The sequence below is a fragment of the Rhea americana genome, unplaced genomic scaffold, assembly GCF_003343005.1.
Source record: "Rhea americana isolate MKP2758 unplaced genomic scaffold, rheAme1 scaffold_289, whole genome shotgun sequence".
Taxonomy (NCBI): Eukaryota; Metazoa; Chordata; class Aves; order Rheiformes; family Rheidae; genus Rhea; species Rhea americana.
This window is the reverse complement of record NW_028186411.1, coordinates 582225-601962: the sequence shown is the minus strand read 5'-3', so window position 1 is coordinate 601962 and position 19738 is coordinate 582225. Positions and strand designations below refer to the sequence as shown.

The following is a 19738-nucleotide window of genomic DNA, read 5'->3' as shown; positions in this document are numbered from 1 at the left end:
CGCCGCCCCGCGGGGGCTGCCGGCAGGCTCCCAGCCGCCGCCGGCGGGCGTGTGTGCGCGGCAGCGCGGCCTTTCGCGGCGCTTTACGGCAGCCCCCTCCCCTGCCCGCCGCGCGCTTTACGGCGGGCCGCGGTGCGCGCCGAGGCGGCGGCGGGGGTAAAGCCGGGTTTTGCCCGCCCTCAGGGGCCGAGGTTTCACCCCGTGAACCCAGGCTTGTCTGATTACACAGGCGAGCTAATACGTGGCAGGCTAAAGCGGGGTTCTAGGAAAAGAGCTCACATCCACACTCTTTAACTCTACCCCTTCCGCGGGYCTTTGAAAGGTGACGTGGTTTACTRCTGCCTTARTGACACGAGTGAGGGAACACGTCAACGAATTGTGGAGTAGCAGGAGGCTGAAAATAATCCTGCTTTTAGAACTTCAGTTCTGCCCTCTACCCCTTAAGCAACACCACACAAGGTTCTTCCATATGAATTCACAAGTTACTAAAAAAAAAAAAAAAAAGGTCTTAATGCATACTTTTCCTTAGTTTCTTCGCGTATGGAAGCAGAAGTAACTCAGAACTTGCAGGGAAGCATTCCTCTTCTGTTACCCACATGCCTAAAGGCTGATGGTACAAGTTCATTTAGTCACACCAGCCAGAGGCCTTCTGCTACTGCGTCTCCGTTCAGCTGGATGGGCACAGAGTACTAAGTAGCATTAAAATAGCCWTTAATCATTATTGTAATGAGCATAGAAAACCTGTAAGGAGCAAGTAACCTGCTTGTCACTTCAGAGTTAATACATACTATTTGCCTGAAATACTCTTCAAATGAGTTTGCAATTTTAAGCGCACTGAAGTAGACTCACACTGAGGCACTGCTGAATAGTTTACGTATTCTTTGAAAGCTGTMTATCTCACATTTTCATACACAAATGGCTGAGGAACCATGCCCTACAACAGATCTGCAAGTGAACTAGGCAGAAATACTGAAGCTTCAGTTATTTTATTACAATTTAGAAATGAGAGAAAAAACAGAAGTTACAACAAAACATTCTTGAAAAACATTTAATATGTACACTGAAGACTTTGCATTTGCCATTTTACTGTGCTAGATTAAAAAAAAAAAAATCAGGACACACACACGCTTTACTCTTGCAGAACGTCCTTCCACAGCAGTTACAGAACTAGAAGAAAAAAAGCGCAGTATGTTCACCTTAAATATCCTGTAAGTCTTGTTAACATGCATGCCAGCATTCTGGTTATAAATAAGTTACATTACTATATAATGCTTTTGCATGAATCAGACTTCTCACATTTTAARTGAAAAAGGTACATAAAATTTGTTGTACATATTAAATATTGTAATATAAGGAAGTTTTTCCTCAGACTAGCATTTTAAATAAAATCAACTATATATATAAAACAAGCTATAAATACAGAGCTGCAAAACAGGAAACTAAAATAGTTTCAATAATGTGCAACTTATTACAGCTATAGAACTGTATTGGCTCAACATGGAGGTTCCCAGTTTTTTGGGAAACATTTCTATACTTTAGATTCTTCAAGTTAACTACATTGCTACAAAGCCATTCACATAGTCTTCTCATGAAGGAGTTCTTATTTTTAAATCTGTAGGTCCAACATCACTTGAAATTTAGAAAAAAAATCTCTTACTGCACTGCAATGAACTGAGTAACATACACTTTCCWCTACTCAAGCATCATAGAGTACATGCTACACATTCTCATTTCAAGTAGTAAACCTACAGGGATGAGTCAAGCCGTAGTACTATGGTTCAGTTTGTCCYGCAGCAGTTTTCAGCAAACCTCTGGCCTTACTAGTTGCTGAAGGGGAATCTCGCACCACAGCAAACAACAGTGCTGGCAGGGCATCAAGTACTGTAGTAGGCTGCAATTCAGTGCATTTTATTGCAGCTTATCCATCAGGCTATTTCAGGTATTATGACATGTGTCAAGAAGTCTTTCACAGCAGCTCTTCTCATAGTGTTTGAAGCTGATAAACTCTTGAACCTTTTTTCAAAAGATAACCCTGATCATTTAGAGATCCAATAAAGCTTTCAAAATCAGATACCTGAAAAAAAAGGACAGAAATAAATATCAAATTGGAACCATAAAATTTCAGCGTATGTAAAGCAACACAGACAAGTTAAAAGAATTGCACTATAAGTGCTCTACAGAAAGTGAACTAGACTAATTTCCTCTGACCTGGTACAGGGTCAGTTGCATCATTTCTTGCTTTACTTACAAACCATTTTTTTTTGTTTAAGGAGTAACATATGGAAATATCCAAGTTCTGAAACACAAGATGAGGAACATATTTCCTGAAGAGAATTCTTAAACTGCACAACCTCCAGAAGTAGTTTATAACTAAATAAAGTCTAACTTCAGAAGCTCTCACTGTTTTCAATTGGTTCCAATTTCAAAGTACTTATTACATGACTAGAACTTTTGAGTGGGGCAAAAAAGTTTTATACACACACACACAAAGCTAAAATTAACTGGATTAGCTATATGTAGCAAGTTTCAACTGAAACTAGTCACTGAAGGAATGACTGATGGGTCACATGGAGAACTGGCAATAACATCAGACTTTGCCAGACAGGATCTGCACCAAACCCAACAGTCTTTTGTAGGCAGCACTTGCTCGAGTCTAGCAACTGAAGSCATCCTGTGCCAGAAGGCCAGAGTAGGTTAACAAGGTAACAAAGAACAATATAATTGCCCACAATAAGTTCCATGAAAAGCAATTCACTGTCACTACTTTTCACTCATTATGCCTGATATCCAGTTTTAAGTTTTTCTTCGGCATCTAGAACTTTTCACCATGAAGTAAAAAGCAAAATCAGCAACGAATATATTCATTTTGCTAAAGCTCCACAGAAGTACAGAATGGAAGTCATTTATGGGTTAAAACTCACTTGTGGGTTGGTGTCTGACAGAATGCTCTTATCAAGTGACACCACTAGGACACTTGAAGAGAGAATAAAAAACTCAGAAAATACATTTGAGCCAGGGAGGACCAAGCAGAGACATTACTGCACTGCCAAAATAGAATGCACCAAAATAAAATAAAATAAAAATCACATACAGAAATTAGACTAGGGGTGTCCCCTTAGGRGCCAAAGAAAGTAAAATATACTGCAACCAAACTTGTCCTTTGTAAAGCAAAGCAGAGTCTTCTTGAGGACAAGCTTCGGAAACAGAAGTAGCCCTTACTAGTGCAAAGTGGTGCTACCTTCAAACAGCTAGTAAGATTAACAAAGATTACAAGTGAAGACAATTCAGGGAGAGCATTCAGGTTAAAAGCAGTATACACTGCTTATTTCTGTTCACTACAGAGAGCCACAATAAATGGGCCTTTTCCAATTTCCATTTTGCAATTAATAGTTTTGACTACTCTTACAGTTTGTTGTTGAAGATATATTCGATTTCCCAACTTACTCGTATTTGTAATTCCTTTGCAATCTGTCGAAGTTGTTGTAATTCAAAGAGATTGTTGTAGGTTCTTTCTGCAATATTGTTAAGGGCAGAAATAAATCTTTTTGCTTGTGACCGATTGCTCATCCCAGATCCATGCTGTGAGCGTTCAAAGTCCAGTTTTCCAAACTCATCTGAATATGTTCCTAGCATGCTAAAAATATATAAATCAATAAAAGGTAAAAGCAGAAGTACATGAATTCCCTTCCTGAAACATAAAATTGCTCAAGATTTTAAGTTTCCAGAAGCCATACTGGAAAATCACCCCCAGTAAGAAAGCTGGCATCTAGAGAACTAAACATCTGTCAAAACCACTTTTGACATTAAATTGTTTAACCACAACAACTGCAATTAATGACACAAGAGAAAAACACTTATGGCAGTGCCTTCTGCACTGATACGCATAAGCAAAGATTTACTAAGCAATCATATTCCATGCAACCTAGAGCTGCTGATTTTTTTTTTTTTTTTTTTTTAAAAAAAAGCTGATGAATCTGATTATTAGTGTCAAAGGTCTGAGCTTTATCAAGTCATTTCTCTCTTTAGCACTGGACCAGGTTGCCCGGAGAGGTTGTGGAGTCTCCTTCTCTGGATATATTCAAGGTCAGCCTGGATGCAACCCTGTCTAACATGCTCCAGGTGACCCTGCTGAGCAGGTAGGTTGGACTAGATGATCTCCAGAGGTCCCTTCCAACCTWACTGATTCTATGATTTCTTCACTGTGTGTGCATACGTGTATTAAAAAAAAAATCTTTGAATGAGTAATATTGTGTTGAATTATCTATTTTTAAACCTCTGTATTACCTGTATTTCATTATTTCTACTACATCCTCAGCATCTTCCTTGGTAGATTTCTCCCTTAATTCTAGCCTTGCTCGTGCCTTAACAAGAAAAAAAAAAGTTCAGGACGCATGATACTTGACACGCACAAATGTATAACAAGCACAATGTTAAAGAGGACAGAGTTGGGAATAAGCCTACAGGAYTTAGAGAAATATTCCTCTGTTTTTCCCTGGCATCCTCTTACTAGTCATGTTAGTTACTACTCATGTTAGTAGGCTGCAGCTTGGAATTTATTTGCCTTTAACAGTGTATTCTTGTAAAGCAGCAGATCACAAAGAATATTAAGGCACAGCCTTAGAGGAAAAGGCAACAGTTTCAGCCCAAAAGACAGGCAGACCCCATAAGAGCTACTGTTGCTAAAAGCCTCTTAAGTATTTGTAAGACTCTTGGATCCTTACCTTCCTCTTTTTTCTTTTAAAAGAATAAATAAATAAAAATATAGCAGGCAAGCAGCAGTCAAAAATTATGGTACATCAGTAATGGTTTAGAAATAATCTCTTCGGTTTGAATTTACCTCTGTAAGTCGAATCAGTGACTCTAGCTGCCTCGTGGTGATCGGTGTGCTGTCTGCTCCTTGCTTCTGTTTCCGGAGCTCGAGGTAGAACCCCTGGAGGACCTCAGCAGCTTCTGGAGATAAAGCTGGGTGAACRTACTGCCGAGCGTATCCCACATACTTCCTCAGCAGCTGGTGTGGAATGGCATCGAAGCTTTCTCCTGGTGGGATCTAAGCCCATTACAAAGATCTTAGATTTCAGATCTGTCAGAACTCTATACAAAATTTAACATGAGAATTTCTTCTGTGCTCTATCTGGTGGAAACTTCATGTGTGTGTGAGCCTTTTCTATAACAGCCATAGGGYTTCGTATGTGAATCTTGCATTCAAAAACTCCATATACCATGTTTAGACTTGTAATTAAACACATTTGGCCATTTCAGAAAAAACAGCAGAAGCTTCTCATTTGCAATGATGAGAAATGCCAAACATGACTGAACTGTATCAAAGATTTTCTCAAAAGCCTCTTCCAATTTTTATCAGATACATACCCACAGAAGAATAAGTCATTGCTGCTGTTGCTGTTCTCCCCTTTACAAAAGCACATAGGTTAATTCCCAGCAGGAGCTATTCCTCAAGACCTAGCATTTGATACTATCAGCCCTCAAACTGACCACTGAAGCTTAATAGAAAACACACTTTACCTTCCAAAATCCAAAAACTTGTTCTGGCTGTAGAGGCCAAAGGATTTGTTTACACATTACTTTATTTGGATTCACTCACAGCACATCTCATTATATAAGCTATTTGATTAYACCCAGTCTTCAGTAGCTCTTCATAGAAATCAAAATACAGTAGATTTGCTTTAGAGCACTTTTACACACTTCCCACCACCCATCTTTCCTCAAGTTAGGATAAAAGGCAGGCAGGCGAGAAGGAAGATGAAGGGGAAAGGATGTCAGCAGAAAAGCAAAAAAAAAAAGGCTCAGCTGATAATCTCTCCGCTGGGCAGAGAKTAAGATGGCTTGAGATGCAACTTTAGGTAATATTATCTATCTTGCTGAAGTTGCTACAACAGGTAGCTGGCAGAAATTGGCGGCTGGGGCCTTAAATGGTTCCTTTTTAAATTCAGAGCAAATTATCATGAGAAGAATGGGAGACTGAAGACATCTGGCATAGCTAGATGACCAGGTCCCAGCACAGAGACCACCACAGGGAGGACGACAGCAGCAGTCACAAGACAAGCCCTACCTTCAATCTTTCAAGCAGTGGTCGATCAGAAATGACTTCAAGAACAGAGCGATCCTGCATGTTAGTACGAGTCACAACAGCGCTGCTGCATGCTGCCTGCTTTCCAGCTCGGATTGCCATCACATGCTCCGACAGCAAGTGATCGTGATCTTCATTTGGAGTGTCCAGCAAAATAAAAACCAAGTCAAATCTTGACAGTAAAGCACTCCCCATTCTAGAGTAAAGGCATAAGAAAACCACACATTGCTTGTAAAAAAAGTGGAAAACTCTGACAACTGTTTGACAGAAAAGTTGTCCTGTGCTTTGAAAATAAAGCAGAACAGCAGTTCCTCTCTCAAAAAGACACACACACACAAAAAAAAATCACAATAAGATTGTGTTTACGCACCAGAAAAGTAGAAAGCAATTATATACAAACTACAAAACTGCCAGAAGCACRTAATCCTGAATGTGAACTATAAGCAGCATTTCAAAAAGTGCTCACTTCAAGTTCTCAGACACTGTTTTGGCTTTGTTATAATGTCCTCCAACAGGGTTTGCTGCAGCAATGATAGATGTCCTAGCAGGCAAGCTGCAAACAATGCCAGCCTTGGCAAGGCTGATGCTTTGCTGTTCCATGGCTTCCAACAAAGCCTGGTGCTGGCTTCCCATCTTATCAAATTCATCTATTCCACAAATCCCTGGAAAGGGTTAACACAAGACAGAAAAGCTCATTAGAAAACACACTGACCAAGGGACAAATACATGCTACAATCTAGCATTCGCTCTGAAGTCCAATCCAGAGTCTAGTGGCTGCAGGAGACAYTGGACCCAGCCTCAGCTTCAGCAAGGTTTGTTTTCATTTCATGCTGCCACAGCTGAGCCACTACCAAGCTGGCCTAGCTTGCAGGAGTGTCTCGAGTACACATTGAGAAAATGAAGCATGCATTTAAAAATAAAAATAGAAGACACGTCTCATAAGCAATCTATTTTTCAAAAGCCATGGCAATCCARTAGCTGCCAATAAGTCAGAATTTTTAATTAGAAAATCCTAGCTTTTTGAARCATTAAATAAGACTGGCATGTGAATTGCAGAACTTCTGTTTTAAACATATTATCTACTGCRAGTGCCACCTTTAGCCTTTAAGGAAGAAAGGGCCACCTTCAGAGAAGACACTAGATAAACTCTCAACTTCCCAGATGRGAAAGCCAGTATCATACTTCAGATTTACACTTTTAATCCAAAATAATGCAAGCACTATATTTAAAAACTCATCAGCACAAACTGAAGTCTTTATGTGCTCATTTACTTGCATGAGTAGGAAAAAAAAAAAACACGAAAATGGAGGAGAGGAATCCCAATCCAGATTTCAGTATGAAGGAAAATTTGGACATTAACACATGCACACTGTACAAAGGTTACACGTGTTACCTTGATCCCCAAGCACTAAAGCACCAGCTTCCAAGGCAAAGTCTCCAGAAGCACCATCTCTAGACAGTGTAACAGTCAGGCCGGAGCTGGTGGAAGTGTTACCACAAACATACACACCTCGAGGAGCAACATTACACACTGCCTAAAAGGGAGAGAAATATGTTCTTTTTCCTCCTGAGGTGAATGATTTTCATAAGCTTTACTCTAAAGGAACAACACAAAGCAAAAATAAAGTTTTTGTTATTTTCAACTTAATGTGGCCAGACAGTAAAGTTGTAACTCCTTGCAACCCCAGCAGGCACATTTCTGCAAACAGCAGGAATAATTTTAGTCATAATACTTGCACACAGCCATGCCTACTGTGTTACCAGAACTATGGGAACTTTGGTCACAACACTGACATCATTAAATTTATTGAAATGCTTGGGAACACGCTATCTGTAACCAAACTGCAGACACAYGACATCGGTATCTTCAGACCCCAAGGTCTCTTTAGTCCATCACCTTGTCTGAATGCCCAGTGCAAGCTKTTTTAGAGGTGTGTGTTCTCCCCACAACAGGGGGATGAATGACAGTCCTAGTCTCCTCTGTGCCTTCAGTATCCAGAAGATGGCTTGCAATTTGAAATATGAAGTAGACAGACAAAGTATGGTAAGTTTGAAGAAATTTTACATGAACTGGCAAAACACAGTGGTATCGCAGTTAAATTTGGCTAGAATACAGAATTATCTCAACTGGTCTTTCCCRATAAATCTCTGGAGATAACTACTGGTGCCTCTATTTTATTGCAAAGGTAACACCCAAACTGTATTCATTCAGTACCAAACATACGTGAAAACTGCTGACTACTGAATTAAAATAAAAAAATTCCTACACAGCTTTGGTTTTCTCCTTGGGATGTTTTGTATAAAAGTGATGATTCAGAAGAGCATCATCTCTAGGTTTTACCTGAGGGATAGACTATTAGCTTTTCTTGAATAGCATTCCATTATTTAGTAATGACATGAAAAAGCAGATCATCTACTGCATGTGAGTGATTTCTCATTCAGAGAACAAAATATAAACATTGTTTGCAAGATACTTGCATATACATGTCATTGGTTAAATTAAGTCCTAACCCAACATAATGCGTTAACATGAAAAAGTATTTTTTTAAATGAGGTGTGCAATACTGCAAGTCTAAGTGAACTCTGTCTTCCTTTGCTCTTCCCCCTGCCCCATCATCCCACATGGTTATCTTCACAGTAACCATGGAGAAAGATATGGAACTTTGAAAGTGTTCAGTTTAAGAGGAAGAAATTCTATTGTTTTCTACGTTTGTTATAGTCATAGACTAAGGCTTAAGTGTAACAGCAAGTCCTGTTCCCAAAATGGCTGATACCTGGTTTAGTGACGTAGAAATAAGGTARGGGAATGGGAACAAACTTCACAGATGGCAAGCAACATGGTACTGAGTATCACAGTAGCTCCAAGCATGTACTTGCTTACTTGACAATGAATCGGCTACTTGAAGACAACAAGGAGCAAAACTCCTCAGTGAGGAAGGGAATTGGTACAAAAAGCTAAAGAGGGCAGAGAAACAAGCCTAGAAAGTACCTGGAAGCCCGCAGACTTGACTAAGTGCACTTGCTTTGGTAAGTGTTTTAAGAGGCTGGTTCCCTTCTGCAAGGCTGCCTGGAAGAGGAGGACAGCAGGGAACTTCTTTGGGTGCCATCCTATACCTGAGGTGAGCTACATGAAAAGGTAGCTCCAAGTAGGCTCAAGCACTCTTTGGTATTAGCTCAGCTATCCTGCTGTGTTTACAAGAGGGCAAGGTAACAAGGAACSAGAGGAAAAATATTACAGACAGCAGTAATGAATTGACACATACTTGCAACATTTGACTTTTTCCTAATCCTGGATCTCCAACAACCAGAACATGTGGATCTCCTCGCACTGGGATTCTGTTCTTGTCATCTACAAACTTCTGACATCCTCCAAATAATGCCAGGGCCAAACCTGCCTTTACAATCTGTAGTGATACATATCAAAACGAGTTAAGTATTTGATAATGGCAACCATTACAGACTACTCCCTAGAATGAGCCTTTTCCTTCTGGAGGGAAGAACTTAAATCCTGTAAGATACTTCCAGCAGTGTGAGGCTGCCACCCATTTTGTCAATTCATGCACAGGCACAGCGCTGTGGAAAGCCACCCGTAAAACACATCAGCCCCCTCTTTGCCCATCACCACCTCTATAGCTAAGGCTTAAAAATCCTTTAGATTACGCACCTGCTACAGTAAACATTTAAAACTGAACCTGTAGGCAGAGCTATAGAATTACTTACCTCATGACCGTAGATAGCAGGGCAAAGAGAGCTGAAAAACAAAGCACACAGAAATACAGCAGGAATATAAATATTTTATTACTACTAAATAACTGCTTCCTCTATCTCACTTGCTGCAGACTACTTTTATAAGCAGCAAGTGAAATTATTTTCATTCCCACAAGAACAAGAGTTTTAAAGTAAAAGCAGTATCAGATTTCTGAATAACCAGATATGCTTAACACAATATGAAGAAAAGCCTTTCATTTGAGTTTGCACAAACACAGAGGAGAACCAGTTTCCCAATGGTTGCTGCACCCACTCTTATCATTATCCAATAGCTACCATTAACCCCCATAAGCCTCCTTTTAAAGGTGATAYAATTTGGCATTCTTTGATTCCAATTGAGAGGACATGAAGGACACTCCAGCTAAAAGAAATTTACTTCTTGGTCTACTCAGAGGGTCTTTCACACCCTCTGCTTAGTTCTCTGATCTCTTTCCCCTGCTGTAGAAAGGGAGGGCAGAGAACAAAACCATGCACATGAGTTGAATTTGCTCAGTGAGAAGCAAAATTAACACATCACTTTTTAACCTACAGCTTTCTAGGTCATAGTCGAACTGAAATACTCCTAGCTTCCCTTCAYGCTTAAACCCCTCCCAAAGTCCTAAGATCCTCAGTTTCCCCTGCTCTGCATACCCTGCAGCAGTCCTTTCTACCCCTCCCGTGCCCCTTGCCCACTGCAGTTTGCTAAATGTCTATGCTATATACTGCACAAGCCTGACAGACACTTCATAGCTTTAAGGTCAGCTGTCAAGTTTGAYTGAAGCTGGCTATGCTGATGCAGAAGTTATTCTAGGGGCTGACAACTTACTTCACAATAAGCCTGAACAGATTTTCCTCAGCTTGAATTTCTTGAACAGCATAAAGGTCTTTCAGAGAAAATTCCATGAATGCTCTTTGAAAAGTCTCATCATCAAAATTCTTTGTTTTTTGTCCTTTACTGTTGCTGACAGAATTTGCCTCAATGTACAACAGGAACACACATTTGTCATTCTTATTTTTAGAAGCTCCTGTTAGAAAGATGACATAGGATAAAGGGATGTTTTTATACCTTAAGTACTGGTGTTACTGACAAGTAGCAGAGGGTAATTCAGAAATACTAAGTATGTGCAAAATAAAGGTTGTTCATATATAAGTAGTTGAACACCTGCACTTTCAAAAATTAATGCAATGCAAGTAAAAGCTTCTAATTACATTTCTTCTTTAAGTTCACTGTACTTAGGTACTTAGTAAAGTATTCTGCCATTTTGGGATGGTGGGATGTATATGTGTTTGTGAAATACTGGACTTTATTTAATTCATAGTTACTATTTGGCAATATGATTTTTTTCCCCCAAAAAATAAATTTTCCAGGAATTCTAAATTACTACATTATTGTAGTCAGATAAGAGTTACATACAAAATTTTTCACTCTTAATATTTACAGAAAGAACCATCAGAGCAGAAGAATTAAACATGTTCCTTAACAATTAACATTTCCTAGATCTTTAACAGAATGACTACTGAACAGAGAATGCTGTCTCATAACAAACCAAAGTTACAGGTCTCTGCAGTATATTCTACTACAGCTGTTCAGAGTAGGCCTTCTTTCTTCAAGATCAAGAAATACATCGTAAGATTTATCCAAATAACATTAAGCTGAGAAAGATCACATGCCTTCACAACAGCATGACAGTTTTCCTTTTATTTGAAAGGGACATAAAAAACTGTAAACAAATAACTAATCTCAATGAAACTTCTGGAAATAAGTATGTCCCCCCTCCCATTAGTAGTCCAAGACGACTTTCCTATCAGCTAATTCACTAAAACATTAGATGTCAGCACTAACAATTCAGATTCAGGACCATAATTATGTATAGACCAGAGACTGCATAAAACAAGCCCCCTCTATCAGTGGACATTAGAGGCAGCACTCCTCTTGAACAACACTGCTCCTTCCTTTTTCAAAGTAACTCATTATGAAATTTTGGTATTCTTTGAAGAAGTATATGCTTAATGCGTTTACAACTTTGAGAGCTCAAAGTAAGGGGAAGGGCTGTTTTTATATTATTGCATAAGCAATAGAAAAAGTCCTCACAAAGTAAAAGATGTTTTAGGATGATGTATTTTACCTTCCTCAGTGCTTGACACCTTAACTACCCCTGTAATTGTGACCATATCTCCCGGGACGCAACTGTCCACAAGATCTTGAACCAGTTCACATTCTATCGTGCGAGGGATTCGACCTGCTTCTCGCTGATCATCTGACATGAGCTCCTGTACCCTGCAAAACATGAGGTGAGCCCACACTCCACACATGGCATTTCCAGTTCAGTTTCGGTGTAAGAAATCTGTACACGTGCACTTCAAACCAATCCTTTCCAAACTGACAAGGGAGACCGCAGGAACACCCTAATAAGCACTAGAAATAGCGACACTAAATTTGGAGGGACTAAGGCTTCTTCAGTTAGAACTTTAACCAATAGGTACTAGTTACATATAARTCCTAGAAAGACAAAACAAAGAATAAMAAGAAACCCCAGAAATGATTAATCRAAGCTGGAGTTTAGATTTTCTAGCTCTGATGAACACAGGAATAAATAGAGGAATTCATATAGGAATAAATACAGAGTGTGAAATAATATTATTTTGTACAGGAAGCTTAGCTTAATGGTCAAATATGATGGCTCTGATGAAAGCAACTGGTAATTTGGATGGAACAAATCCTGAAAAACCCAATAACTCCCTCATACCCCAGCAAGAACAGCAATTTTGCATAGTTGTAAAAAGCCATCAACTAACACATTCTTTCAAAGTTCCAATTTTGAGTCTGCACTTAAAACTCCAATAGTTTCTCTTTACGCTCAGAGTAAGTCTTCTCTGAGGAAGTTGCATTAAACAGCACCCTCTACAGCTGCTGTCAAGAATTTTTCAGTGCTATCATTTTAAATAAGATTCATCAAATAAAGTGCACAGCGTAAGATTTTTAATACAGAGCACATGCACTTAGAGAATCTGAGTGCAAGAAGTGGAAATAGAGTTCATCTTTTTCCACTTCCAGTAAACTAAGACAGACAAGAAATAATGGAACATATATGGAACATAATACTATCCGGCGACATTAGGATGATCACAGCAGAAGTGAGGAAACAATAAGAAAACAGCTCCGCTGTCCAACTTCCTGTACTTTAACATTGTTAATTCCTGGGGAAACAGCAGCACATTTTCCCAGAGTAAAGAATTCATGTTTTAGCCACACTTTTTGATTAGACACAGAATGCAGATGAATGGCAGTCCCAACATTATTTCCACCTACTGAGCATCCCTACATCCACATACGGAGCAATSCTACTCAGGGATTGGGGGACACAACCAATATCACTTCAAACTGAATWTYWWWWYAWWTRWWWWRAWWTTCAGTTAAGTCAGCTGTTGCAGCTGACAAACATAACGTATTAGGGCTTTCCTAGCTGACTTACAGTTCATTAAAAYGAATTACTGAATAATAGATACAACTAAAAACAATTAAGAAAAGCTGCATAGAGCCTGATCTGAACATTTCTCAACAACACCAGTCARTGTAAGACAAAGAAGCTATTGTACTAAGTAGGAGTAATACTTAARAACACAAGTTCTCTGAGAAAACAACCACTTTGTAGCAATTTTCTCTAGTAGTACTTGCTGCAAGAGAGTAAAGTCCTTAAACTTATACAACATGCAAATAACAATCCTTTTACTTTTGGCTGCCCTACTGAATTATATTTTTGTGCAGAAGTAAAGAGATGCATTAAAGTGCTTACTTAATAGACTGCCAGTCCACTGTAGTGGTTAAAGGAGAGCTTCTGTCTGCTGCAAATGACCGGCCACGGCACTCAGGAACAAGGCACTGTAACAACATTCATTCTAATTCATTCTCAACTTTAACCAGTCTTTTTGATATATATATATGTTGTTTTACCTTTTTAATTTGTCTCATTATATATATAAAAAAAAAATGAAATTCATTAAAACTGTATCAGAGAGGAAAAAAAAAATTAAACTAGGATACACATTAGGACACGCATAATTAATAAAGAACCATCAAGCTCAGATACCTAAACATTGATTCCTAGCTGTTAAAGCAAACAGAGCTGTAACATAGTATCTCCTTAGTGAGCAGGAAAAACAAAACAAACACACATACACAACATAAAAAACCCAAAAACCAAACATAAACTTGAAGATGTTCCAGAGGAGATGGTTTTTCACTTGGACRTATCAGGTTACATAAAATGATTGCACACTGTCTTATGTCTAGTAACTTTTTGTGTAGATAAACAGTGAAATTAAAATAGGAAGTTCTAAGCAAAACCACGAAAAGTAAATCTAACCATTGAAAATCACCACAATGAGGTAGAAAGGGCTTTTCAGACATAACTGGTGAAACAGAACTGAGAAGAGATTTTTCTGGATTTGTGTACATTTTTACACTTTCTTTCTCCCTTTCTCCAATAATAAGGTTATGCAATTACACCAAGTTGCACAGTACGTTTTGCTTTAAATAGCTGAACTACTGTTGTGTGRGGGTTTGTTTTTGTTCTTTAACCTAAATATCACTAGCATTGTTTTTACCAAACATGACAAAAGTGCAAAAGGGAAAAGTATCAAATTAGATCATTTAAACTTACTTTAGCTGGAAGAGTGTATTTTCCATCCGGCAGAGGAACGCCCTGAACATCTCCACACGTGGCACATACAAAGGCTAGCTTAGTGCAGAGAGGTTTAATATTACTGACACGCACAACAGTRCCACGCAAGGCAATGTATTTCCCATAGCAGTTGGCCCGAACATTTTTCAGCTGAGTTAGTGGATCATAGTTGTACACCCTACAAAAAAATTACAGCATTATCATTTTGAAAGCTTTTAACCCTTGAGTGAACAAGACAGATGTCTACATTCCAACCATCAGCACTGATCCAGAGCAAAGATTAGACAATGACTTTAGCTATGGACCCACGGCACAGTCTTCGATTCCTGTTCTTGAAAGCAGCCTAACGTTTAATAAAATCTAGGAGTTACATCTAGTAGCTGTAAAGTTTATGCATACAGTGCGTCAGCACAAACTCCTTCCTCCTATAAACATTTCAGACTAATGATACAGTAGAAATTCATAGAATCATAGAATCAGTAAGGTTGGAAGGGACCTCTGGAGATCATCTAGTCCAACCTCCCCTGCTCAGGCAGGGTCACCTRWAGCACAGTAGACAGGGTTGCGTCCAGGCGGGCCTTGAAGATCTCCAGAGAAGGAGACTCCACAACCTCTCTGGGCAACCTGTGCCAGTGCTCTGTCGCTCTCCCAGGGAAGAAATCCCCCTCACGGTCAGGCGGAACTGCCTSTGCTTCAATTTCTGCCCATTGCCTCTTGTCCTGTCACATGGGACAACTGAAAAGAATTTGTCCCTGTCGCCTTGACACCCTCCCTTCAGGTACTTGTACACATTGATAATTAACCTATTGTAACATATAACTCTCTCTTTGAATAAATCCAGATTAAAACCARGTTTCAGATTTGCAACATAAAAGGATCAAAGATTTATTTTACTTGCACTCCATTTTCATGGATCAGAGACGTAACAATGTTGCTGTCATCTGACAAAGAGAGCACCTTGTTAATGAGGCCAAAGAATATCCAAATCATTCTGAATAACAAACAAGCCCTGTGGATGCTTTGGAGAACCAAATGATTTCAAACTACAGAGGTCTCTGAAAAACAGTAAATTATGCAAGCTCATACAATCTACAGCTTGAGATCAATCACTCAATCACTACCTAAAAAAMACAGTTGCTTTCGATGATATTCTCTTAGTTTTCGGTTATAATAATCTGCTCCTTTGATCACACAAGACAAAGCAAACCTCACTGCATTCCCTATAAAAACAAAGCTAACATCCATTTTATGAGCATGGCATTTTATTGATTTTCCCAATACGCTTTACAGAATAATGGTCTACAGATGTCCTATAAGTGTATACAAGTTCTCAAATTCTTTCCTGGACAGTTTTTCCTGAACACATTCCACTGGCTAATTAAAAGGGTGCAGTTTTGTAACAATGCAAAGGTTAAAATACACCATAGTCAGTTGAATCCAAAAACTAAATCCACCTGCTGTGCCAAAAAAATGCTTGCTCTCATGTCATGCCATATCCTGCCACATCAACAGAAAAAAACTAAAGTAGAGCTCATACTGTCAGTCCCTTATTTCCTCAGGTCTGAGGCTCCATTACTTCTCCATTCCCCAGATACAAAACAAACTATTACCAAGGGCTTGCTTAGTTAAGATCTCTAAGGAGGTCACAATTTTAAAGCGGTAATAGTAATTATTATGATTCTTGTAAGATCATATTTATGCAGAATTAGTGTAACCTTAATTTCACCTACCTCACTTCAAATTAATTTTTAATTATAAGATGTAATATTCTTGAGAAGTTCTACAGGCAACCCTTTAACAGATTTAAGCTAATATGAAATAATGCATCCCCACACCACCATCAGAACACCCACACAGGGAATGATAACTATTACCAATTCTCATTTAGGTTCCACACACTCCAAATCAACTTCTTATGAAGACAAACCTCTGCTAATAAAATGCTAGATCATGACCTTTYCTGACTTCTCCATTAGAAACCTGAAATCTAAACACATTTCTCTGATTTTAATCAATAGGTATTTCAGTTTTTCAACTTAAAAGTTACTTTTCTGCTTACATTTTCTAGTTACAAGCTGTTTCTTCAGCTTATAAGCAGGTTTCATTTTGCTTTTTCTGTCAATGACAGTCCAGCTTTTGTCATTGTGAAGAAAAAAAGCAAAATACAGACTTTTATTCTAGAAATAGCTTCACAAAAGTCTCATAAATAAGTAACTAAATAGCCAGATAGTTTTCAGCTCCATGCATGGATACTGACCACAATTACACAAGAAGCAAGTAGATCTTCCTGCAAACAGCACAAATAAATATACAACACCCATCACCTGGCATTAATGTGTGGCACATTTATTATAGGTTCTCCATCAAGCGTTAATCCTTCTTCCACCTGTAACTCAGCAGCATGCCTTTCAAGGTCCTTTGTTAACACCTAGACAGAAKAGAAAGGCAGACACAAATGTAGTAAGCCATCCAATATTGATTCAATTTGCTATTAAGTTTGATTACCATCCACTACTATTAGATCTGCTGCTCAAGTCTCAAAAGCATTCTGCTGTCTGGTGACCACAGCTGAAGAGTATTTTTCTGCTCTGAGTGGTTTTAGTCTTTGTTTTAAAGAGAGATGAAAAAACCCTCTTGCTGTTGTTCTTGTTTCTTATACTTAAAAAAAAAAAAAAAACGAAAAACAAAACAACAAGAAAAACCACATAAAGTAGTCTCTGATCAATGTGTCCAGTTTCATTTAGTCAAGCATAAAGACCTGAGGACCCGCCTGTTGAAAAGCAGGGAAGTGCTACTTTTTAAGAGACATGGGACAGAGACAGAAATTCTTGAATTGTTCCCCACTCACCCACCAACCAGGGTTCTGCTACATGAGACGGGACAAATAGCACAGATAACTCATGGTTCATTAATCAAAAATGAATTAGAAATCCTTATTACATAAGTGTTAGAGCTATATTTAGTTTTAGTTAACTAGTTGGAAGATGAACAAGCAAAATGCACTAAGAGCAAAATTTTACAAAACATGATTCTGAAGGCCAGGCAGAAATGGTGTAGAGGAGTTACTGATTTTTGAATAAACAGTAGGGTTTTTTAAAGTTAGAAAAAACACAAATACTAAGTTTAAGAGTATAATTGCCTTTAAGTCCCACTGATTCCTTTTCATGGCAGGTGGAGGGGCAWAAGCTTGCATGCATTAGAACTTCATATTTACCTGGTGAATTGCCAAACCCATGCACTGCAGTATTTTCTGAGGCATATCCCTTAATTCAGTAGATATATTTGGTATTGATTTAATCAATTCTCTGTCTTGTAAGAGTTCTTTATAATCCACAAGAATACTTCCTTTTCTCTCTATTTCATCCTGTGAAACATTTAAAGTTATAMAACACACTTAAAGCTATAAACACAAATATCTAATGCTTATGAAATGATTTGCACGTGCTATAATAGATACTGAAAATCTGAAAGATTTTCTAGTTCTATTTCATCAACAATACAGATTTTTTTTTACCTTATTGTACAGCTCAATGCGTTGCATGAAAAACTTTTCAAAGGCTTGAGTCTTCAGCACAAAAGGAGACTTGTCAGCATAAGCTAATCAGAAATATACTACATGAGTAATTGACAGAAATAATCATTTTCATTTCAGAATACAAAAAAYGGCAACTTCTCTCCCATTATTTTCTGTGTTTCAAAACTGAGGATGACAATAGATCTCTACAGTATCACAGTAACATTCTAAGAATGTACCCTGTCTGAGGTGTCAGAGGACAAGCACTTAAACCAAACAAGACCAAATACTGTAACAGCTGCTAATACTATAACAGCATCCTTTGATCTTTAGGTGCAATTTAACATCCACATGGTTGTCATGACACACGGAGGCTATGACAAAAAAAAAAAAAAAAAAGAGAGATGTTCAACAGAGGTAGTCTTGGTAGATCACAGGTTTTACATGGCTGATGGGCCAGGTTTAAGAAAGATTGTATTTCACATTATCCAAGATTTTTTTTTCCAAGGTCTGGGGTCCACAGAGATTACAGTGTGACATAAGATCGCTACTAAATCCTTGCTTTTATATAGCAGGAATGAGCTTCAGCTGCTTCCCTTTTCATTTATCCCCACTACTTGTGACCAACTCCAAAGAAAACAGAAAAAGATATTTACTATATATAACTGGAGTCTAAACATACCTTCAGAGAAATAAAGTTTCCAGCCTTTATATGGAATGAACTGATCCAACGTTGACTGAATTAACCGAGGTTTTGCTAGAAAACATTAAAGCTAGAATTAAACCAAGGCAGACACTGAAATCTTATTTTTTTAAGAGACACTGAAACKTTTATTTATTTTTTACTTTATTCTCTATCACTCTTCAGACCATTCAGAGGCAAACAGCAATAGTTCAACGCAAAGGTCGGTCAAAAGAAGCTGCGTTGAAAGCGCTACACCGTCAGAGAAGAAGGGGCGATGCACAGGCGCCGGCTCACCGGGCTCGACCTTGCTCTTCCACTCCACACTTCGTCCTCTTCCTTGCCAGCCGCCCCGCCAGCCGCCTCGCCACCGCTGGAAGCCTCCTCCCCGGCTGCATCCCCGGCCTCTGGGCTCCTTGCTCATCCCGCGCCGCCAGGGCGGCCCCGACCAGGCCGCAGGGAGCGGGAAGCGRAAACACCAAATGGCGGCAGCGGGCGCCCCTCGCAGCGGCCACGCTCGTGAGGACTTTTGTCCCCCCTGCGGCACCGTAAAGCCGCACCCCCCGCCCCAAGGAGGCAGCGGCGCTYCTTCCCTCACTCCCGTTCTATTTTGGCGCCCGCACACGTCGCTTCCGGTGCTGCCGCCAATCCCGAGGGAGCGAGCAGTGGCGACGCCCCGCCCCACCGAGTCGCCGTGACGCAAGGAGCGAGGATGGCCGGCGCCCATTGGCCGATTCCACCGTCTCACGTGAGCCTCGCCCCGCCTACTCGCCCTCCGCTTCCGCCCGCTCTGCTACGCCGCGCAGGCGCCGCCGGCTCTCAGCGGCGCCGGCGAAGGGCCGGCGGCGCCTGCGCAGTGGCGGGCGCCGGGGCGGAAGCAGCACGAGGAGGGCGGCGGCGGCCATGGAGGGCAGCGCGAGGCCGGAGCTGCGCATCTGCGAGGGCGACTGCGCCGTGCTCAAGCGGGACGACGTCTTCAAGGCGGTGCCCGTGCTGCGGCGGAGGTGAGGGGCCGCGCCCGACGCGCT

General features: G+C 39.8%; 2 protein-coding genes across 4 annotated transcripts in view; one reads left to right on the top strand and one right to left on the bottom strand.

The window, feature by feature from the left end:
* Positions 1-967: 967 nt before the first annotated feature.
* On the bottom strand, positions 968-19348 carry MCM8 (minichromosome maintenance 8 homologous recombination repair factor). Its single transcript, XM_085308980.1, has 18 exons — positions 19008-19348; positions 18711-18785; positions 18029-18111; positions 17729-17878; positions 16839-16942; positions 14494-14692; positions 13627-13712; positions 11959-12110; positions 10659-10857; positions 9806-9836; positions 9349-9489; positions 7479-7620; positions 6552-6747; positions 6068-6281; positions 4838-5047; positions 4285-4361; positions 3445-3634; positions 968-2074 (listed from the first exon to the last, which is right to left on the bottom strand). The coding sequence occupies exons 1-18, from the start codon at positions 19132-19134 to the stop codon at positions 1982-1984; spliced, it is 2469 nt and encodes an 822-aa protein (XP_085165106.1). The 5' UTR covers positions 19135-19348; the 3' UTR covers positions 968-1981.
* A 177-nt stretch (positions 19349-19525) lies between these two features.
* Positions 19526-19738, top strand: part of TRMT6 (tRNA methyltransferase 6 non-catalytic subunit) — a 15675-nt gene continuing 15462 nt past the window's right edge. For 2 of the 3 annotated variants that reach the window (XM_085308978.1, XM_085308979.1), the window contains exon 1: positions 19526-19714. In XM_085308978.1, the coding sequence (XP_085165104.1) occupies positions 19614-19714 (101 nt within the window). In that variant the 5' untranslated portion in view covers positions 19526-19613. The remainder of the gene's footprint in view (positions 19715-19738) is intronic. The other variant, XM_085308977.1, reaches the window with a different exon arrangement.